The 24,551-nt window shown below is 43.9% G+C and overlaps 1 protein-coding gene across 2 annotated transcripts in view; it reads right to left on the bottom strand.

Annotated features, from left to right (window-relative positions):
- RAPGEF4 (Rap guanine nucleotide exchange factor 4) overlaps window positions 1-24,551 on the bottom strand; it is a 1,002,526-nt gene that overhangs the window by 833,749 nt on the left and 144,226 nt on the right. For both annotated transcript variants that reach the window (XM_085645283.1, XM_085645282.1), the window contains exon 3: window positions 977-1,065. In XM_085645283.1, coding sequence (XP_085501409.1) covers window positions 977-1,065 — 89 coding nt within the window. The remainder of the gene's footprint in view (window positions 1-976; window positions 1,066-24,551) is intronic.

Below are 24,551 nucleotides of genomic sequence, written 5' to 3' on the forward strand. Positions count from 1 at the left end.
CAAACATGTTCTTGGTAATGCTAATGGAAGTGGATAGGAATGAACTATTACTGAACCTCAAGAGAAGATGAAAAACATCTCTGCATTTACTCAGGGGAATTCTGCATACAAGGATGCTACTGCATTCCTATTCATCCCATTCATTAGTTCAGGGAAATATTTAACTATCTAGACATGCAGATGAACCACGCTGATGGCTATCTTCTTCATTGTATATCTCCAGGAGAACTTTGGAAACAATAACAGGATTCCGGCTGAAGGCAACAATCTCAGAAATGAGAAAAGCAACACTAGGCAAAATGTTATGTCTCTCAAAGTGTTTGCATTTCCCTCCCGCCAGGGTATCCCAATAGTGATGCAATGTCGATTCTTCCTGAAAATAAATACACGTCTGTGCAACGTGATCTGGTGTGACAGCAGATGCTCAATAGCAAAATCATCCCTGATGCTCTTATTTCAGGAGCTTTTTGGGTCTCGAATTGTACAACCTATTTGTGGATGCAACTCAGTTTTGCAGTACAACGGGGGTAGAATTGACATCTTATAAAGAACTGATTAACATAAAAAAAGTAAAACATCATATAACCACAGACATTTCTTATGCATACCCTGCTAATCTCATGATTGCCATGAATGGTCCACCTATCATTTAATTCTCCCTAACGTAATGATGTTCATGTTCTGAACCTGTGCAAACTTACAGTGGACAACCGGGGCTATTTTATTTGTTCATGTATAGCACTATACTATACATTGTTGAATCTACTAGATTGCTGTTACATTAATTTACACATTAAAAGAATGCACAATTCTAACGAGATCTGTTTGATCTATTAAATATGGACGATTAAGATAACAAGAAATTAAAAATATATATGGTTGATCAGTTCTACCTTTGGCATGTGCAGAAAAAACAAATAACTACACCTAAAAGCAGATAAAAGTTCCAGCGTCACACTATATGAAGCAACTTTACCTGGTGGCTGTTGGTTTCGGTCACCTTTACATCCAAAGATCCTGCGAGAACCGCATACCAGTTTGTCCCAATGTCACCCTGGCGGTATACTGTAAAGGTGAAGTACATCAAATAAATATTGTGTGCTTTCTTCATAACTCTTTAGTATACTCTGTGCATCAAAGTTGCCACTCAATAGCAAAATAATTCACTTTAAAGAACATTAGGGGCTGACTAGCTGATCCTCAATGGACAAACAATTCACTTAGAGACAAGTAAAGGAAAACTAGCTGTGCAAAAAAGATAGTAAAATCTGTATTGTATAAATGTGAATCATTTACCAAAGATGTGACTTTATTTCTCAAATCTGAAATGTTCACCAGTATACAGAGTTAGCATGTCATTTAGCCAATGGCAGGCTAGCTGCCAAGCCGCTGGGGCAACAGAGGTCTCATCTCTGCTGGCCCAGAGGAGGCGGGCCTGCCATGTTTTAAGTACCCCTTTGCTTTGACTGAAAGTGACCCTGCCAACACAGCAGCATGTCTTTCGGTGAAAATGTAGGGCCATGTGGGTAGCCATGTTATAGCAACTTACGAACCATTTATTTTTTAAACTTACACCCAAAGCGTGGGTCTGCTTCTGAAAACACAATAAAGGTAGCCACATAAGCACTGGGAGAAGGCAATAGTTCACAAAGCAGCTTAGTGTTTTACATCCCAGAAGGACGGCACCTGCTTGTAAACCTCATAGCCTACAAAAGCTACCAACCTACAAATGCAGAAATATGTCCAGTACCACAAATGAACTAAAACAAATCGTTAACTTTTGCCACAATTGCCAAGATATTCTTGAAATGTCACTGAGGTATATTTTTCTCAAAGTAAGAGAACATTGTGCTGAGTGGATACTTAGTGTGCACAGATTTGTCAATGTTTCAATACTGTAGCAAGTTTGTTTCTCACCAAAATCAGGAAATGAGTAATTTGTTTAAGGCTGTAAAGTCATTTTAAAGTGCCCTAATGTTCCTGGAAACACAAATGCATATTCAGAAATAAATGAATATCAAAACGACTCTCTAAATTGAACAGACACTGTTATGGATCCCACCAGTGATTAAAAAGTAGAAATATAGATGTAACATCTGGATTTCTGGGCATATCAAACAATATGGCTGGCCCTAACACACCCATGACATTCTCTTTGCTTCAAGCCCTTTCAAAAGAAATATAAAAAATACCAGGATGCCCGGATTAGTTTGTTGACAGAATACTAAAAGTAGATCGTTAGTCATCAGTGTCGGCCTGGGACAAAAATTTGTACTAGGCATCAAAATATTTGGCCCACATTAGCAACGCAGATAGCTAAAAAAATGCTAACATCAGGGAAATCAACAATGACAACAGGCCTTCCTGGCCATGAAACCAGTCCAATGGCAATGCAATATGTCTCGCATTTGCGAGAGTTTAACCTACTGCCATTGTAAATGACAATGCCTTTTATTTATGTGTTTTTAAAAGCAACACACATATAAAAGGCATTGTTATTGATAATGCCAATAGCTCAAACTCTTGCAAATGTGAGACCACTTTAATGGTGGCTGCACCCCTTTCAATAGACGCGGATCGCTGAAACCTGAATAGGGCGAGCAGTGTCTAATGAAAGGGGCGCTGCCACCATGAAAGTGAGAGGGCACTTTTAACCCAATTTGTTTTTTAAAACTAAGGTACCTTAGCGCGGTTGCGGACCGCATTGACAAGTTAAATAAATAAAGAAGCGTGGCCTCTATACTTAACGCGGACTGCGCTTGCAAATTAAATAAATAAAGAAGTGCAGCCGCAATAGTTGAGGCAGATCGCGCTGGCATTATTAATACAAATATAAAAGCATGCGGCATACTACGTTGTAGGAAAGCACGTCGTGGGTGGAATACGGGAAAATCATAAAAGTAGTGCTCACAGACTGTAGATAAAACAGACCGTGTAACAACACAAGTAAAAAGTCCAGTCCTTATGGGAGGTTACAAATGCAGACAAAGCAATATTAAGGAGGGACTACTAAGCCTATTCATGAATCAAAAGCAACCATTTAGAAACAACAGTAACAGGAGCCAATTGAAAAGATGAGCGGAAAATGGGGGGAGCTTCAAGTTCGTGCCTGAATACAGCATGCCTCACAGAGCAGCGCATACGCTGCCCAGACTCAACCTAAAAACGTCCCACACACTGATCTGTCAGACCAGCCCATCGGGCACTGTCTTACTGCCCTATCGGCCAGTCTGACCCTGTCAGCCAACCAGTAAAACACCTGCAGCCTCAACTCTGGATTCTGGTAGTTAGATGAATTACATACATTAGTTCAGCACTACTGCAATGCAACATGTCTGGAAGCCTTACTCTAATAAATGTGGAAAGATAATTTCTTCAATTCCATGCTCTCTTGCGGCGTTATGGCCATGTATAAAGTCCTTAGATCCCATGTTTACAGTTTTACAAGTTAAATGAATCAATTGAACATTAAAACATTCATTAAATTCCAAAAACGAAATGGAATGAGGTATTCTGAGGCAAAGATATAGCCAAATAGCCTCAAACTGTGATCTTTGAGCCACCTTTAGTCCCAAACTTTCACCTGAGTACTGGTAATATAAGGGGAATTTCTCTCAGGGTCTCATTATGAGTTGTGCATTATTTTGGGAGATAACACGCATCCGTAAATACAGAAACCACGTGGTGCATGAGTATTACCTTCTTATTCAGAGTTTCACAACTCCAAAAGGGGATAACACAGTATTACCATGTTTGATTCCGTCCAAGCTGCAAAACTCAGAATGTGTAGTATGGTACTGCTGCACAATTTGTAACCCGCACTGGAATGAGGGCATAAGTTGTCAGAGTCCTCCGCCCAACACCAAGTATAGTGAATTTTTACCTGGTCCACCCAATGTGACCTAACAGAAGCAGCACCCAACACTCCTACTTGACTTCTCAAAATAACGCATGCCCTCGCCTGTTTTCTCCTACAGGGGCAATAAGGTAATCTCACCTGCTAAGGAAACCTAATGATGCTCCTCTAGTGAACGTACAAGAAATTTGGGTAATGGGCCTCCTTCCTTAGCATTTGAGGAAGTAAGCATGGTGGCCAAGAAATAACGATGTTGCCAAGCAGGTCTAGACATATTAGAGCGTTACCCCAATCTGGAAGTGCCAGTCCACCTGGTCAAAGGCCTTCTTTGTGCCCAACGAAATTCATACTGAGAGAATTGCCTTTTTTCTTGACCTTCTTGATAAGGTGAAGTAATCACTGTGCATGGTCACTGGTGTGTTGCCTCTTGATAAAACCTGATTGACCTGGGTGAACAATATCCGGTAAAATATTCTCTACGCCTGAGGTCAGGACCTTGATAAACAATTTTGCAGCTACAATTATTAGAGCTATGAGTTGATAGGAGTTGCAAAACAACCTGTGTTCTTTCCCTAGTCTAGGGATCAGAGATATATTAGCTTCCCCCATGGCAGTGGTAACTCTACCGTCTTCTGCAACTGCATAAAAAATGCTTGTATATTTGGCTACGATCACTGAAAACGTTTGGTAAAGGTCACCCAGAAAACTGTCAGGTCCCACGGCCTTGATAGTACTGAGTCCTTTAATGGCAGTTGTACTTCCTCATCTAATAGTGGGGCCTTGAGAGTTCCTCGTTGCCCAGCTGTTAAGTAAGGCAGCACAGGAGTATTTTGTAAGGAGGTACTCTGCTTCTCCCCTTTGGCAGGAATCACTGAGTAAAGTGAGACATCATAGCTTTGGAAGGCCTCGCTTTTAGCTTCCTGGCTAGTCAGGAAAACCCTCACCAGGGAGAGAATCTTCTGGTCACAGCTACTGTGAACAGTCAGCCTCAGTCAATTGGGCAAGAAAAATTCTATAATATTGCATTGACTCTACAATTTTGTTTGACTCGAAGTAGCATCAACTCTGCCCTATTGGTATACGTTTACCTGCCTGTGACTAGCCTCAAAGATGAAACCTAAAATATTTTTCAACATTAAACACCCACTAGCACTATACAAGATGCTGATCCCTTCCAACAGAAATGTAGTGCTTCTTCCAGTCCCCAATGCCACTCTCAATTAGTACAATAGGGACAAATGTTTTTCAGGGTTAGGTACAAGACGTAAGACAGCTGCAGGTCTGAAAATCAAGGGCAAAATATTGACCTGCCAAAATATTGGAAAGTTAAGTATACATTCAGAATTCTTAACTCTACATTCCTTTAAGAGATATATATCCAATCAAATCAAACTGTATTAGAGTGTCAGAGTCACACATAAAAGGGAAACAGCCTGAACAACACGAGCAGAACCACATGTGCCATTCCAAAGAAAGCACAACCATGCTTGTCTTAACCAAGCATCTGCCTTAACCACGCATATGCGTGGTTAAGGCAATTCGAAGTCTAGATGCTGAGATGGGCGGGCCCAGGAACAGGAAGGATCAGGAGAGGACACAGTGAGGTAGGTGGGGCTCGGTCAAGGTTTTGGGGGTGAGGGGTAGTTTTTAAGGGCTGGGGGAGTTTTTAGGGCTCAAGTTTTGGGCTGGGGAAGTGGGTTATTTTTAGGGCTGGGGGGTCGGCCTGCTTTTAGTGCTCAGGGGGGGTCGGGGAATTTTTAGGGGTTGGGTGGGGGTTGGATAGTTTTTTGGGCTCAGGGTGGAGTCAGGGTACTTGTGAGGGCTCAAAGGGGTCCAGGGTAGTTGTTAGGGCTTGGGGGGGTCGGCGTAGTTTTTAGGACTCTGGGGAGGGGCGGGGGGTCAGAGATGTTTTTAGGGCTTGGGGGGTCGGATTAGTTTTATGGGCTCAGGGTGGGGTCCGGGTACTTTTTAGGGCTCGATAGAGGGGGATTGGGTTAGTTGTTAGGGCTAAGGGCAGGTGGCAAAGGGTGTGATCTTTACCACACATCCCTATACCAGTCATGTCTTTACCACGAAATTGCACAGTAAAGGCATGCATGGTAAAGGAATGCGCTGAACAGACGCATTTGTAGTTTAGGCAGCGTAGTAGAGGCACCCGTGGTTTAGCCATGCATGCCTCTGTCATACAACCCATATAAAAGTACATATGATGATATTCATTATATGCATGCCTAAAATAACTCAGCATTTAAAACAGCAAAACAGCAAAAATAGGGAATTACACAAGCAGTATTTCTTCAATAAGCTGTTGACTTCAAGAAATACAATACCCTGAAGCATACCTCCTCATCATCTAAAAGCTGCAAAAAACATAACACCCTTCTGCATTGTGCAAATGTGCGTACAAGTGAAATCTGAGCCTAACTATAAAGTTCCTGTAACCTTTGGTTTTTTCTGTGAATTTCAAAGATTTTTTAAATGCTAATTCCTAACTATAATGTCCTTCTAACCTATGTTTTTTTCAGTGAATGTCTAAGGTTTTTTAAACACTAATTACTACGTATAGCGTTCCTGTAACCTTTGGATGGTTTTTGTGAATTTTTATGGTTTTTAGGTCTCGCGCCTAGCGTTGCAGCGTGCAGCACTGCTCGCCCAGCGAGAGACCTCTTGTATGGGGTTTCAAAATCGAGCTAGGAATCGCAGACGCTCGTGCGTGTGCTTTTCCTTTTGGACCACGCTATTGGCCTTTGCGTGCGTCTTTTTATTAAAGACAGCAAGCAATTGGCCAAAGGCGGGCACATTGCTCCGCCCATGGCCTATTGGTGTCTGTTACCCGCACCGCTGCCATGTGGTTTCAATTATCGTGCCCAGACACGGGCGAGATAATTGAAACCACATGGCTCACTGTGGCATGTGCACACCACTCGCGGCTTATTTGTTTTGCATTAGCAATCACTTTCGCGATCGCTTTCACTGCCGCTTCCTCCACCGCTGCCCCGCGCGGCTGCACTCCCATGAAGTCCTGTGGGGTGTCGGTTTCAGCTGCGTTTGCCGCCTCCGCCACTCCCTGTAATGAGGAAAAGAAAATGGTGGCGGGAAAAGCCTGCAAGACGGAGGAGGACTGCCCCAGCCTGATGGCCGCGGAGTGCTAGGCCTGGGCCGGCATCGACAGGTGGGTCCAGGATTACCGTACCTGGCATGCAGTGCTCTGGCAGTTGTCTCTAGCACTGCGGGACCATTGTTCGCTCCTTCCCCCAGGGAGCTGTGCCTGAGGCTCCCTGCGCCGCACTGCCGCCTGAGCCGCCTCTAACGGTGTCTCTTACTTCTTGCATCCGCCTGTACGGGCTCCTGAGGCTTCATGAAGATGGCGCCAGATCCAAGGCCCTGTTGGTGAAGGTAAGCCTGGCAGCGGAGTGGCATTGAGAGCTCCGGGTTTGTGGGGCCGCTGGCAGAGCGGGGGAAGTCTTTGTAGTTGGGTTCACATGTGTACCATGTAAGCGACTCTGAAAGAATGGTCCAGACCTTTCATGACAGCTTGTGAGAGTTCCCTAGCTTTGCTCCCTTGTTGTTGTCCTTCTATTCCTTTTGTTTTGTAATGATCGCTATGTATTCTCATTCACACACTCCGAGCAAGTGAGTGCACGCCATTTGGGTGCACCATCTGTTCTCTTGGAGTTTGCCTCACTCTTTCTCTTCCCTTGGAATGGGTCGTTCTCTTGCATGCGTATATGTGAGTGTAGTGAGTTTAGCACTTGCATCTGTTTCCCATTCCGTGAGTTTCGCACTTGTGCCTCCCTCCCCTTGCAGTCAGCTGCACTTTCCATCTCTGCACTTGCAGTCAGTTGTACACCCATCTCTCCGTTGTAGAGAGTGGCGCTCACCCATTGCAGTTAAGGGCGCTCCTTATTGTATGTGGAGCGCATTCGCTGCCTGTCCCTGTTGTTTGTTTGGGGTAGGCATGCGCACCCTGATTGTATATAATGTGCTTTCCTCTTTGTATTGGCTTGTATGCTCCCCATTGCATGGATGTACACCTGCATGCATGCTCTTCCTCTAGCATATGTGGGCCCTCCTGGTGCACACGTGGACGCGCGTAGTCTTCTCCGTTCACATACATAGATGTGCTGCATTTAGTAGTGCTTCTCCTATGATGTAGTTGAGCTTTCTCTACTGTGGTTGTTCCTTATTTATCATTGCACTTTTTTCATATGGACATACTTGCCTTTTCTGTAACCATGGATTGATTGTGTTCTGTACTTATGTGCTTTCTGCCCCTTTGTATTTCACTCTTCCTGTATTTGTAATTTCTCTGTGCTAACATGCCTTCTTTTGTCGCCAAGTCCCCAAGTTCTTACAGGCATGTAATTACTGGGGTGAACTTCATGTTTAATGTTGGGTGGTTATTATATCGCTGCGTTGCAGTCAAGAGCAAACTGCTCTTTTCTTGTTAAGCTGTAGAGAGATTTATCTGCCCTTATGTTGTCTCTTCTCGCGTACATGAACTTGTGGACTTGTCTAGGTTAAGTAGCGTTATACAGTGCATGGACCACGGGAAAAAGGCACAAACAGGTAAATCTGTAGCATTATGGGCTTTGTAGCCTATATTAGGATTTGAATTCTGCTCTCATGCAGCACTGTATGGACGAAATCCACTTGTAGCTACGCTTTCAAAACTGTGGCCAGCGACATTTCGTGTGAATGGCTTCTCAGCACCGCTGCCCGCTCCTGTTGTCGGGCTGAATACCTGCAGGTGCATATTCGTCCATCCATACAGAACACCACCCTCCTTTTGACATCTCTTTACCTTTTTCCCATTGGTTGCATCTTCTGCCTGGAGACTTTCGTTAGCGACAGTTCTGCTTGGAGAAGCACTACAATGTTCTGTATTGAAGAGTGAATCTGATGTGTGTATTGACTTCTGGGTTGGAATCATTATTCCATTGTTATTTGAGGTGGTACGTTGATGGCTGCACGTGCAACCGTGAAGGTACAACACATTGTTTAGGTTTCGTTTTAGAGCTTCATTTTATTACTTGACATCACAGTTTTAACCTAAGGGCTATGAGCATATGTAGATAGTCACTGTATTTTGTGGCGCTATCACTTAATGCCACTCATGGTTCCATTCTCTGCACTGATGCTTAGTTGGTAGGTTTTTGCCCATCCGACTTTTCACTTGTCTTTAAGTGTCTTTCTCCTACAGTAAATAAGGCTAGTACACAATCGGTGGTTGCCACACTTCTTGTGTACCGGCATTTGGTCCGTACTGGTCTTTTGCCGGATTTTCACAACGTGAGATCAATTTGAAGCGCTTGACTTATCTTTCCGGGGTATTGTTTTCTGAAAATGTAATACATTTTTAATTTTTATCGCTATTAAAGGCTTAAGTATGGAATGCAATTTTTGTGTCTTGATGTATTCGCAGTGTTAGGTTGGTACTATTTTGCTGCCTCATCTTTCTGCTTTTCCAATGTGTGTGTTGGTCGTCCTTAAGTTGCTCTTTGAATAACCTGCCTCTCACTAAAACATCATCATTAAACGTAGCAGGTTCATAACTACGCTGAAGTACACTCTGTATGATTGCTGTTTGGCAGGACGTCGTTGGCAGCTTTTGGGCCACTTCCATAACTGCTGCTCGTGCTGTAACTGATTTGTGCATCCTTGTTTTTGCTCGTGGTCACTTTGGGGTGCAGTAAAACTATTGTATACAGAACTAATAACGAAATAAGGGTGTGTCTCTCTCGCGTGTAAAGCTTTGGAGTTTGCTTAATTCATTCTTACTGGTACATGTCTTGCCTGACATTTCTATTGAATACCTGTTAACACTTTTTTTGTTTGTTTATATTAAAATATCAAAGTATAAAGGTATCCACAAAATGCTGTATTTTTTTTATATGTTCGATCGAATTTTAATAGCCAGATGACATTTTTTCAACGTACTTTTTCGAGAAGGTACGGCTCTTTTTAAGAATTTGTGTAGTGATTCGAATTCATATAAATAACAAGCATTTGCAATGCAATGGGTCTCGCATTAATAAAAGTTTTAGCTATTGGCGTTGCACATTATAATGCAATGCCAAGAGCTCAAGCTTTCAGTAATGCGAGACCTATTGCATTGTAAATGCTTGTTTAAGTTGTAGTTACGTTTACAGAGTGGTGGTGAAAGGGGGCTGGTCCTCCGACCAGCACTCAGGAATCCTGATGTGTAGGACTTACAGGAGGAACCAGGAGGGCTTCTTCGCCCACAAGGTCCCTCAGGAGTAAAGTGGACTTCATTCCCCAACCAGTAGTGCACCGGGAAGGGGTTTGAAGAGTGGTGGAATAAGAAGGTGTAGGCTCCGAAGACCTCTTAGCAATCCCGCTGTGTGGTACTTACTGGAGGTAACAGGATCGGTAGGAGATATATATATATATAGTTAGTACTAAGGGTTGGCGAAATTTGCATAGTCGTGCTACGCAAAGCTCCACGAAATGGTAAAAAATCTCCGTGAGCATGCAGAGTTCCACGAAGATGCGGAATTGCTTGTTCCGCCCATTCGGATGCATTTTTCCTGTTCGGGAATGTTGTTTGCATGCTCGGGGGAAATATCTCGCGAACTTGCCAATGCAGTCGCGAATTGGCGCGACCATCTTCTTTCACTTGTCCCGCCCTCTCGCGATGTGTGTTTCTGTTCGCGAACGCGGGCGCCTCCGAATGACGCGTTCGCGATCGCACACTCTCGAGGGATCGCACGACCCGCTACCAAAATCTCGAGGCATATGCGAACGGATAGGAAAACTCGTCGGCGTATGCAGGGATCCCGGTAAGTTGCTCCCGCGTGCGCGAACACTCATTTTGAAAGTGCAAACAAGGGAATAATTCCGCGACGCTGTAGATCGCGGCAATTTTGGCAATTCCGTGTTCTACGCAGAATGCGGAATTGCCCAAATTCTTCAGTTCTGCGAGTGGAACGGAATTTGCCGCCCAGGCCTAGTTAGGACCTAGTTTCCATAGGAAAAGCGTTTTTTGACTTGCCTATATCTCTATATCTTTGGAGACGTTTGACAAATCTTCACGAACTGTTCCCAAAAAGGTGTCAAAGTAAGTTCTGCTGTGCAAGGGAAGTTTTGTGGTGATCCTATCAGTGGGAGCTGGTAAAAAAGGGGTTCAAAGAAATGATACTGAAAACCATCTACATTATGGATATAGTCTAAACAGTGACTTACATGTTTACTTAACTATCATAAGAGTGCAGGGCAATTTTGTATATATTGTTGTAGAGTGTACAAGAAATCTTGTTAGGACCTGGGGGATTGTGTCCTAAGCCCTTTTTGCACCTAATTTGTTGTATGTTATTATTTGGGACATTAGGACTGGTACAGACACCAATGCTTTGATCCCCATCTCTGTGTGATACACTCACTCACACACACAGCCCCTGACAGATGCACTCACTAACCCTTACAGCAACTGACTCACCCACTCATTCATCCAAACAGGCAGTCACACACACCTGCACCCACCCACTCAGACACTCATACAGGTACTCAGACAATCTATCAAACACCCATACAACCACTCACGTACCCACTCACACACCCATTCAGCAACTTACACACCAACTAACACACTGATACAGACATTCACACAACCAGTCACTCACCCATCTATTTACTGAGACACGTAATCACTCACCTATACAGTCAGTCATGCAACCACTAAATCATCTATATAGGAACTCATACTGATTCACCAATACACCTTGGTATGTATATTTAACATTCATAAACTGTTTGAAAACAGTCATAGTCACTGGATAATGTAATTAGTGATGTTACTGACCATGTCATAAGTGAATGTAATATGTGAGGTCATAAGCAGTGCATTGCAGCGGGCAGGGCCTCCGACCAGCACTCAGGAATCCTGCTGTATAGGACTTACAGGAAGAACTAGGAGGGCTTTTTCGGCCACAAGGTCCTTAAGGAGTAAAGTGGACTTCCTCCCCAAATATATATATATATATATATATATATATATATATATATATATATATATATATATATATATATATATATATATATATATATATATATATATATATATATATATATATACATATATATATATATTCACTTAAAAAACCATAGGTTTCACACATGTTATAGTTAGCTGTACATTTCACTCGTAAAAAACCAATGAAATTCCACGTTATAGTTAGATCAGGTAACTATAACTTGCGCGCCCACAATAAACTGCAGATGACGTCACATATTACATCACTCATGACATGGTCAGTGACATCACTCTTCACATCAATGATGACATCTGAAATGACACATTGTGGATTGCGGTCGCGCAAGTTATAGTTACCTGATCTAGCTATAACGTGGAATTTCATTGGTTTTTTACGAGTGAAATGTACAGTTAACTATAACATGTGTGAAACCTATGGTTTTTTAAGTGAATTTGCAAGGTTTTTTAAATGCTAATTCCTAACTATAACGTGTGTGAAACCTATGGTTTTTTCAGTGAATTTGTACGGTTTTTTAAATGCTAAGTTATGTATTTTTTTTTTATTTTTTTTCTGGTTTTTCACCGTGCGCACACCCTGCGCGCTGTGGGCACTCGGTTCGCCAGTAGATAATATATATATATATATATATATATATATATATATATATATATATATATATATATATATATATATATATATATATATATATATATACGCCAGCCAATTTCAAATCCGAAATCAAGCACGGACACCGAGGAGAATTGCAATATGAGTCGGTTTAATCGCTGCAACCAAAACATATATATATATATATATATATATATATAGAGAGAGAGAGAGAGAGAGAGAGAGAGATATGTGTGTGTATATATTATCTACTGGCGGTCGCCAGTAGATAGTTATAGTTAGGACCGTGTTTCCATAGGAAATCCGCAACATTCTATTTGGAATAACTTTGGCGCCGATTGACGAATCATCGCCAAATTCTCAAAATAGGTGGGGCGCTCCGCTCCTACCCTGAAAGTCTCGGGAAGATTCGTCAAGCGGGGGCTGAGAAAAAGGGGGGGTCCCAAAACGCGTTTTTCCCATGCATTTTTCCATAGGACCTTTAGTCCGAGCTACAGCCCGAACGGCTGAACAGAATTACTTGAAATTTGGCAGAGAGGTAGCCCTCAGGTCAGGGATGTGCCTTTTGAAGGTCTTGTGTAAATCTGTTCAGTATTTCCTGAGAAAATAGCATTTAAATCAATATATATATCTATGGGCGCGCTCCGAGCGCGTACCGTAAGCTTACCGTACGCGCACGCTGCCGTGCGCGAGTGCGATTCTGATTGGTTGTTAGATCTCAGTAAACATTCGAATCGGTCGAAACCAGGAAGTGTCGGCCGCCATTTTGTCTCTCGCAGTCTGAGGGGGTGAAAAACAAAGGTGGATAACGTGAAAAGGGGGCAGGCTGGACAGTTCCTGACCCCCTAGCCTTTGTCAGGGGGTCCCAGAAGGACCCCCAAGGGCAAAAATTAATTTGAATTTTTTTTCAAAAAAATCGCCGAATGCGCACAGCGTACGCGCACGGCGTAAACGGAGAAATTCCGCGAGGAGAAATTCCGCGAACTTCGCGTAACAATTACGCGTACCGTGCACGCACGGCAAAAAAAAATTTTCAAAAAGGAAAGCTTAAAAAAAAATAAAAAAAATTGTGAGGTAAGGTTGGCTCTTAAAAGAGCCGTTGGGTTAATACAGGGATGGAGGAAAGAAAGAATGGGAATATTATGAGCGTCTACAAACGTGCTGGTCTATCTTATTGTTAATAAGGGAAACACTGGTCTCCCCAAAAACAATAAGACCACAACACGTTGTACACCTCATTGCAACCCTCCCAAATCGAGGGTTAACGTCCAGAGGAGCAGAAGAAGGTGATGCTCCCACCTCAGAGGAAGGGCTCAGCTGAGCTTCCGATGATGTACTCGGCTGAGCTTCTGAGGTTGGGCTCTGGTGACTTACTGAAGAGTTTTCTCCAGTATGTCGAGCAAAGGTCCTGGGATGTTTATCCCTAAGGTGTCTCATCATAGAGTGATTTCCAAAGGAATACTTCTTCCTTGGATTTCCTCTAGATAAAACACAGTCACAAAGTGTGCAAGTGACCAATGGAGCATTGACCTTTTTCTGCCCCTCTGGAAAAGTAAAATACTCCCATACAAAAGAATTCTTTTGTTTCCTCCTTCTCTGGATGATGGTGGTGCTGCTAGCCTCACTCTCAGAAGAGGTCTGCTGTTCTGCCATTGTATCTCAATGTCAATTCAGCTCCTTCTCCTAGGGGATCTCAAGCAGTAATGAGGGGAATGGGTGTGGTGTGGGAAGTTTCTGGAACTGAAAGTAGTTTCAACCAATGAAAAGTGTTCTTTGTGGATCACATGACCTACCGTGCGCGCTCCGTAAGCTTACGGTACGCGCTCGGAAACAAGTACGCATGCGCGAACGTGACGCTTACGGAGCGCTTACGGAGCGCGTACGTAAGACGCACTCGCATTACACGCCCCTGCGTAACCGCGACGTTGCTTCCGTGTGTACGCGTACGTCACGTACGTATCACGTAAGCGCGCTGTACTTATGACGTACGGAGCGAGTAGCGTCAGCTTACCGTACGTGCACGGAAAAAAATGCATAAAAAAAAAAATTAACCATTCCATAATGCAGGATATAGTACATATATTATTTTATACATAGGTTTACCAAAAATCTCAAAAAAAATTTGCATTTAAAAAACCGTACAAATTCACTGAAAAAACCATAGGTTTCACACACGTTATAGTTAGGAATTAGCATTTAAAAATCCTTGCAAATTCACTGAAAAAACCACAGGTTTCACACATGTTATAGTTAGTTGGACATTTCACTCGTAAAAAACCAATGAAATTCCCCCGTTATAGTTAGTGCAGGCAACTATAACTCACGCGACCGCAATCCTCTGCTGATGATGTCAGATATTACATCACTGATGACATATGTGTCTTTATGAAAAATAAATATTTGTAATATATGTATAGCTAAAGATACAGTATTAGCATCAACAGAGGATTGCGGTCGCGTGAGTTATAGTTGCCTGCACTAACTATAACGGGGGAATTTCATTGTTTTTTTACGAGTGAAATGTCCAGCTAACTATAACATATGTGAAACCTATGGTTTTTTCAGTGAATATATATATATATATATATATATATATATATATATATATATATATATATATATATACAAATTCACTTAAAAAACCATAGGTTTCACACATGTTATAGTTAGGTGGATATTTCACTCGTAAAAAACCAATGAAATTCCCCCGTTATAGTTAGTTCAGATAACTATAACTCGCGCACCCGCAATCCTGCTCATGACGTCACATATTACATCACTCATGACATGGTCAGTGGCATCACTCATGACATCACTGATCATCCTTGTGATAGAGTGGCAGTCGCGCGAGTTATAGTTATCTGAACTAACTATAACGGGGGAATTTCATTGGTTTTTTACGAGTGAAATATCCACCTAACTATAACATGTGTGAAACCTATGGTTTTTTAAGTGAATTTGCAAGGTTTTTTAAATGCTAATTCCTAACTATAACGTGTATGAAACCTATGTTTTTTTCAGTGAATTTGTACGGTTTTTTAAATGCTAAGTTATGTATGTATTATTATTTTTTTTATTTATTTATTTTGCAATAAAATTTTGTTATTTATTTTTTATTTTTTTTAAATTTGGGGGGTTTTTCACCGTGCGCGCACATTTCACAGATGAAGGGAACAGAGTCTTCCTCTTGAACTTTAGACTCTGCATCGGTACTTACTTGTAGGTACCACAAAAAAAACACTTCATAAACATAACGGCTCTTTTTAGAGCCCCCTACTATCTAAACACTTCAATGTGATTTTTATTTCTTTTTTTTAATGTTTTTTTTCTGCCGTGCGCGTACGGTAAGCTTACCGTACGCGCACTCCGCGATTTATTTCAAAAAAATTAAAAATGTATTTTTCATACTTTTGGGTCCTTCTTGGACCCCCTGACAAACGCTAGGGGGTCTGCAACTCTCTTCGTTGCCCCCTTTTCACGTTCTCCACCTTTGTATATCAGTGTGAGACACACAAAATGGCGGCCGAAACTTCCTGATTTCGACCGATTCGAATGTTTACAGTCATGTAACCACCAATCAGAATTGAGCTCGCGCACGGCAGCGTGCGCGTACGGTAAGCTTACCGTACGCGCTCGGAGCGCGCTTATAGATATATATATGCTTTTAAATGCTATTTTCTCAGGAACTACTGAACAGATTTACACCAGACCTGCAAAAGGCACATCCCTGACCTGAGGACTACCTCTCTGCCAAATTTCAAGTAATTCTGCTCAGCCATTCGGGCTGTAGCTTGGACTAAAGGTCCTATAGGAAAATGTATGGGGAAAACGCGTTTTGGGAACCCCCCTTTTTCTCAGCCCCCGCTTGACAAATCCCCCCAAGACTTTCAGGGAAGGAGCGGAGCGGAGCGCCCCACCTATTTTGAAAATTTCGCGAGGATTCGTCAACCGGCGCCAAAGTTATTCCAAATAGAATGTTGCGGATTTCCTATGGAAACACGGTCCTAACTATAACTATCTACTGGCGACCGCCAGTAGATAATATATATATATATATATATATATATATATATATATATATATATATATATATATATATAGAGAGAGAGAGAGAGAGAGAGAGAGAGAGAGAGTGTGTCAAGGTACATTGGTTGGGAGTTACCTGTAGTAAACCTTTACTTAGCTATATACTTAACTTCATAATATTCTAGTAGACAATATTATGGCTATGATATATGGGCAGGTCGATATTTGAATTTTGAATGCCTTTATTCTTGTACTAAACCCACTGAGCCAAGAGGTAGCAAATTAGTTACCCTTTTAGCCACGTACAAACGGCATTTCTTTAGTTGGTCTAAAAGGGGAAATACACATGTCTTTCCAAGCAACCTGATGATGGAATCATTTTCTTTTAGGTAGATTCACTTTTAATTCCATAGTTATTGTGTTTTCGGAAATAATTTTAAATCATTCACTCAGTTACAGGAATAGTGTCACACTTCATCTGCAAGAGACTTGAGATTGGGGATATGAAGACATCATTTACAAACAGCGTTAGACTGGCTTCACAATCTCTAGGGTATTATCCCTAACACTGCAGCCATCTGCCTTTTTAGGTCGAGCCTAGAGGCAGTGCACATGCGCTGATCTGCGAGGTATGATGTATTCCCTATGTGGGGCTTGAACACCCCCATAACTTTTTGATTGGTTGCTTGGTCTAGCTTCAGAAATTCCAATGATTTTATTGGTGAACAGTGGTCATTTGTCCTGTCATGAATACAGTACGTTACAACCGATGTAGGGGGTGCACTGGACTTAGGAATAGTATTTTTTACTATTCCTACTCCAGTTTGCGCAACAGTAGGGAAGGTGGTGGAATTAATTTCCAATACCCCAGCGCCCCCTACAGCAAGTCGTTGTAATGACATGCGATGTAAATGCAATGCGTTGAAATTAATAGTCTTGTGATGTAATGACAGCGTTGTAAACGCTGTTTCCTGTTTTGAGTTAGTGCATTACTTTTTCTTTCTGCCATCTCCCTGATGCTTACAAACCCAGTTCCCTTAATGTCCCCGTGCTTTCCCCCAGCACGCTTCCGCTTATTACACAGCATGGCTGTGTGCTTTTCTTCATTTCTGCGCTGCAGCGTTTATAACATAGCAAGGCTGTGTGCCTTTCTTCATTTGTTTGTGGAGCTGCTTGTAACACAGCATGACTGTGTGCCTTTCTTCATTTCTATGCGGTGCCACTTTTTTCTTCATTTCTACGTTGCGCAGCTTTTCCTTCACACGCAAGGTGCTGCTTTAAGTTCCTTTCCTGCCCTACTTCTGGCACAATATTATGCTTTCCCCCAACACGCTTCCGCTTATTAGACAGCATGGCTGTGTGCCTTTCTGTATTTCTGAGCGAAGCCGCTTTCAATCTAAATGTAAGGTGCTGTTTGAGCCGCTCATCAGTCACGGGAGTATGTTACAGTACGTACTCGAAGTCTTTGGGGAAGTCCATAGTGTGGGCACTCCATCCGCAAATTTTTTGATGAAGGTAAGCCATGGGTGCTGATGTTATAAAACCTGCTTAGAATAGGCTTGTGGGCTCTGGGCATTTGGATCCATGATATGCACGGGTGCAAAACACCCTAAGGCATGGGACATACGCCCTTTTTATCAGCCGCGGTGCGTCCATTGGGGCATAGGGGCGTAGCCCCACCAGCCAGCCCTGCTTGGACCCGCAGCTGAGAACATTAGACTTTCAGCAAAACACACCTACTGAATGCGCAGCAAGAGCTTGGACCCGCGGCTGAGAACAACTGACAATTATGTCAGTCAGCATGACGTCAGACCACCCGTGGGCGGTCCGGCGTCATGTTGACTGACATGCAGTCAGACCGTCACCAGGGACATGGAGCAGCACAATGCACAAGTGCGCATGAGTGGGGACGGAGGACGAATTTTCGCACCGTGCCCAGTCATGCGCACTTGTGTTTGCAGTTCTGGCGCATGCCCATTAGGAGAGCGAGGGTTGAGCAAAGGCTCAAACCTCGGTCTCCTAATGGCCAGGCGGGCGGAGTGTAAAACGTGCCCCCAGCCAATCCTGGTGCTGCCAGCAGCGCCAGGATTGGCTGAGAGGGTTTTGCACGCCCACTTGCAAGCAGTCTGTTCCCGAGTGTAGGCGCCATTGCGCCAACGGACCCGTCACCCGAGGCAGCGGACCGACCTGCTCAGGACAGGTAGGATTTCTTCATTTTATTTCAAAACTCCCCCTCCCCCCCACCTCCGCGATACACTCCCCCCCACCCCCCGCGACACCCCACAAGCCGCAACTGCCTAATGCATTCTTGGAGTTACAGTCCGGATTTACTTTAATTGACGAAATGAGATGTGCACAACTGATGGCTGTGATTTGGGGGTGAAAAGTTCATGACTAGGGACAGTGTCCGTGATGACGTAGAGTGAGGTTGTCTCCCTGACTGTCATATTCCAGGGGTCGTCACATCTCTGTCATTCAGAGACGTCACCGCTTGGGCTGCCACCAGTCTCTGCTCTCTCTCACTAGAGCTTGTGTTTTTGCTCTATGCTGAATCTTGGTGCCTTACGTGCACACCCGAAGACTGTCGCTGCTCCTGTCTGTCCACCCGCAAGTGCCGTCACTAGTTGGTGCGCTCTCAGTTCTTTCAGGGGTGTCTGCTCTGACTCGACTCAAACCACAGTCACTGTTCTGCCCACAAAATGGAAATTGCCCTCTTTCTACTTGCACTCATGGGCTCTTTGTACCGCCTTCCCACCCAGGGCAGTCACCGGCTGCCTCTACGGTCTCCTCACACTCAGGGTTGTCAGTGCTGTTCGTTTACATCCAAAGCTGCGTGTGTCTTCCGCTGACACTCACTGTTAAGTTTAGTCACTGCATTCTGCTCACTGCGGGGTTCTGCCGGTATTGTACGTGTCGTTGACTCTATGCTTTTCTTACCTCGGAGTTGTCACTACTGTCAGTTCACACGTGGGCAGTGGCTGCTGTCTTTCACACTCAGGTGGTAGAGTCGTGTTGTATAGCAGCATTATATAGCGCTTACAACCCTTATATAGGTCACTGAAATGCTTCCCTACATGGGTTGCATGCTACGCAGTGCAGGTTGTGTGGTTGAAAGGATTTTGTCTATGTCGTAACTTTTCCCCCTTTACCCCTGCTTCTTTTCTGATTTTCCTTCCTTAATTGCCCCCCTCCCCTTTTTACCCGTCCCATGGTTCGGCCCTCCTGACTAGAGTAGAATGTTCCAGAATGTCCTCAGTCGGGACATGAAATAAAGAGGATTGCTTTTCTTTCTTTAACATTCCAGTGGCTGCTTTACAACAGTTTTGATCCTATGTGGTTAGTGTTTCCATGTTGTGATGCAGTTAATGTGGGAGCGGATGTGGACTAACCGGCCAGAGCTGCTGACTTTGGAGCCAGGGAGCCAGGTTCAAGTCTCAATGTTGGCTCAACATCCTGTGATTCTGGGCAAATCACTCAATCTCCCTGTGCCTACTTAAAATGAATGTGTCCTTGTGTAACATAACTGGTGCTCATATAAAGCGCTCCAATACCCTCGGGTGGAGTTCCAGTTACTGACTGGGCACTCTGACAGGATGAGAACTATATCACATGAGCCTCTCGGGTAGCATAATTTCACGCTCCCTTGACCCTTTCACTGCATCAGCCTTAAGGACACGAGATGGCTAGTGGTGTCGCGCTTTACAAAGAAACCTAAAAATAAAATAAAACAAACATTTTGCTTCTGTCTGTAAGGGTCTGCTTTAATGGGTTGCTTTTATGAGTGGTTCCCATGCAGCATTGGCCAGTACAGGGAAAAGAGAGAAGAGCAAAGTTCAGAATCTATTTAAAACCAAAATAACTATCAGAAAGCTAGCTTGGCCAGACCTCTAAGTCTGATACACCTGCCAAAAACAATAATATGTATGTGTAACTAATTGTATACAAACTATTCATACTTGTTTATGTGACCACTTGTTCTTCCTGCATTTTTAAGTTTGTGCCTGAACAGAATAAGAACCAACAAAGCCTTACTTGGCATCTACGTTCACACATTGGCGATTGCTGAAATCAACACGTGTGTGAGTAGGAATTGTGATTTCAGTGTAGGGGACATGTCCTCAGCGCATCATGGACAGGGAACACCAATGCATTAATGCAGGGACCACTGAGCAGTTGACCCGCCTCTAATGAAGTTTGATTGTCAGGGAGCATAGCTGGATGTGGGCAGGCCACAGAAAGGTGAAAGGTTCTGATACCTTAGGCCAGACTCTTCAGTGGTACAGTTTCTGCATTTGGGCCTAAAAGCAGAATTTTCAGGTTGAGCCTGAGTGAGCAAGCCCTAGCGCATGTGCTCTCACTTGCGAGACTTTTGTGTTTAACAATGGGTTGTAAACCCGCCCATTGCTTGCTATTTAATGCCATTAATGCCACTGTTTTTTGCTCCCTTCTAATTGGGCAGCTCTTGCCAGGTGTCACGTTCTTTTATTTCTGTGTCAATTGGACCAAGCACAGATTCATTAAATGTCATTACTGTGCCTCCGCTGGCCATCCACTGCTTTTGCTGTGATTCAAGTAGTATTTATTCTATATAAAAAAAGCACTATAATGAGGTCAACGCCATCTGCGCCATGCAGCTTTTTCCGACCTCCGATCCCTGTTTGTTCTCCCCCCCACCCACCCTCAGTCCCTGTTTCTTCTCCCCACCTGCCCTCCCGTCTGTTTTTCTTTCCCAGCCACCCTGTCCCTTCTCACTGCTGTCTCTGCTCTCCCCCTCCCACCCTACCATCTCTGTTCTCCCCCTCCAACCTGCCCTCCCGCCCCTGTTTTTCTCCCCTTGCCACCCACCCTCTCGTCCCGGTTTCATCCCTCTATCCCTGTTTCATCCCCCATCCCTGTTTCATCTCCCCCTTATCCCCGTTTCTTTTCCCCCACCCACCCGTTCTTTCATCTGTTTTTGCTCTCACCTCCCACCAGCCTGATCCTATTTCTTCTCCCATCCCCGACCATCCACCCATCACTGTTTCTTCTACCCCCTCCTATTCATCCATCCTTTTCTTCTACCCCTCCCACCCTCCCTCCCACCCCTGTTTCTTCTCCCTCCTGTGTCTCTCTCACCCCCAAACCGCCCGTTATTCTCCCGAACGATTGCTCTTCACCATCACCGAATGACCTTTCAGGCAGCTTAAATACAGAGGAAGACTTGTGAGTACAGCTCCAAGAGTTAACACTACAACCCACATTTGCATAGTTTTGCACGAGCGCCCACAGGGCTTTAAAGCATATAGTCGACGACAGCGCCCGTTTGCACTGCTTTTCTTCAAAGAACGCCTACGCAAAACCTTAGTACATTTGGGCCCAGGAGAGAGAGTGTAGTCTTACGGGTGTACTGTTTATTTTTTTATATTCATTCTTTATAGGAAGCCGCTACCGAGTAGTAGGATGAGATTAGAGTTCTAGGCAAGGGTGTCCAAAGTGGTTTCAGGAGGGACGTTTCAGCGTTATTTTTCAGAATAACCCATGAACATGTTGATCAAGTCCACTGAGGTTCGTTGTATGCAGATGCGTGTTAAGTTGGGCAGCCCTGATGCAGAGCAGCGGTTACAAGCATCATTTTCATGGAGAGCAGCGAGTGAGCTGGATGAGCCTCCGAGTGGTGGGGCAGCCGTGCCTGGGACGCACTGAGTGCTGAGAAATACCCTTGTCCATGACAGTTCAAAGTTCGCGTGCATGTGATCTACTGTGCGTGTAGTTGGAGACGGCTCATTTGGGTGTAAAGGTGATGCGCTGAGATAGCGAGAGCAGTGGAGGCCACCTCGGTCACTCAACATATCTCAAATGTTCAGGTACCTGGGGTGTCTTATCTAGGGACTGCCCACACTGCTCTTAAGCAACGGTTTACAATGGGAATGGTTGCTTGGTTCATGGACATCTTAAGGGATTTGGCGGCCTTGTGTCAAACGTATTTTACTCTTAGAGCTGAGATTTCCATGAGTCTTATAGTCTGAATTCAGCACCTGAGCATAATAGGACAGAATGTATGAAGCTCTGTGGTAATACTGAATAAGCAGCTACCTATGTTATGCCATCTATTAATGTAATAACTGCACTTTCACAATTGCTTTATTAACCTTCCTGCTTTCTCAAATTTGCTTGAAAATGCACGATTTTTCTTCTTTTTTTTCAAAATTTTCTTGGGGGGAGTAACCCCCCCAAACACCCCTTTTGGGGTTCGGGCTCGCTCACTGCGCTCGCTCGCTACGGTGATGTATGCTAATTCGTTTGCGCCCCACACTTTAAAATCTCACCCACCGCCCCTGCTTGTTATTAGTGCATTACTAAACCTAGATTATGGCATTCTTAGTACTCCCGTATATCCTGTTGTGCATTGGTAATTGGTGCTGGCATCACCCACGCGGCATTGCTTTGCTGGCAATAACTAATGGTGTGGCTACTCAGTCAAAGGTTGGTGTTGCTATTGAAGCTACGCTACCTATGTAAAAAATAAAACCGTAGCAAGAGTAATTGGCACTTGTATATTAAAGGTGTCAGAAAGGGTGGGGCGGTAAAAATTTGGGCATGCACAACACTGAACCCTGTGCGCTCAGCCAACCCTTTAATATCGGTACGTGAGGCATCATTTTAAAAAACTTTACTGTCTGGGGAAATCCGGAATGTTATGATCCTAGCTTGTACACTTATTTACAGGCTGAAATTGCCGTGTTAGTAGTGCTTGGATCCAGCCCTTATTTAAGACTGATCTAAGTCGATCCCGTGTGCATCTTACTGTGCCCTGGTGCAGCGTGCAAACACTGGGACGCATGCTGAAATACCTCCAGGCCATCATAGTAAACTCCAGGTTTTTTTTTGCAGCGTGGTTTGACACAGCTAAAGGACAATCAGCAGCTCCCTTTGTCCGACAAGAGTGGGATCATTTGTATTACAAGAGACAACAGCTGTATCTGTGACTGTTATGCAGGGACCATTTATCCGTAGTGTGTTTAGGTTTTGTGGCAATTTACTACATTGCATTCTAACAGCATTTGCATATTTTAAAAGTGAACGCATTTTAATGATTGGTAAGTGTTTATAGCACCCCAAATTAATAAATTTGATCAGCATTACTATAATAACATCTTGAGAAAAAACCTACACGATTCAAAACGTTTGCCTTATGTGTGGCTCTTAAATGCACGTGCATGACTCATTGAGCTATAACAGCAGTACATTAACCACCAGAGAAGCCCCTGCTGTAACTTGCTGGACAAAGGTAGACCTCTAGCAGGTAATGCAACGCCACAGTTCTAAGTGGGTCGGCCCTGATCGTATTCAGCAACCATATGCTGCTTCACTATCTCCCATCGTGTGTTGACTTTTGCTTGTTTTTTTACCCTGTGCAGTGTTGCGGTGCCTTTTCACTAGGTTTGTGCAATACATATCATACATGCATTCACCATATACACACATAGTTGAAGGAGTGCATTTTCTGAAAGATATGCACATGCTGTTGAGGTCCAACTGTTTGTGATTACAAAACTGATTTGAGAGGCTATTGATCGGGCTTTAAGTTAGTTCTGCTGTACCAGTTATGACCTGCGCTCCCCTAATGTAAAATCTCACTGGGAGGGACGGAGGGCTTGATAGGTTCAGCAAACGGGCCCCAATCAAGAAGTTAAAGACAACGGGTATGCTGTCCCTAGGGGGCAAGAGGGGGGAAGGGGGAAAAACTAAACTCCAAGTGGCCATGAATGATGCCGCTAGATTGATTTTCAGGCTCCCAAGGCGGGCACATGCCACCCCCCTACTGCAGCAGCTGCACTGGCTCCCGATCAAACTGAGAGCCAGGTTCAAAGGTCTCTGCATAGCCCATAAAGCCATTAATGGCAAGGCCCCAGCCTACATTAAGGAGCACCTCATAAACTATGTGCCAGGGCGTACCCTGCACTCGTCGGCCGCTGGCCTTTTGCCTTGCCCCCGCTTCAATACATCCTGCAAAGGGGGCAGAGCCTTTTGCACAATAATCCCACAACTCTGGAACAGGCTGCCAGAAA

This window comes from Triturus cristatus, chromosome 3_1, assembly GCF_964204655.1.
Source record: "Triturus cristatus chromosome 3_1, aTriCri1.1, whole genome shotgun sequence".
NCBI lineage: Eukaryota > Metazoa > Chordata > Amphibia > Caudata > Salamandridae > Triturus > Triturus cristatus.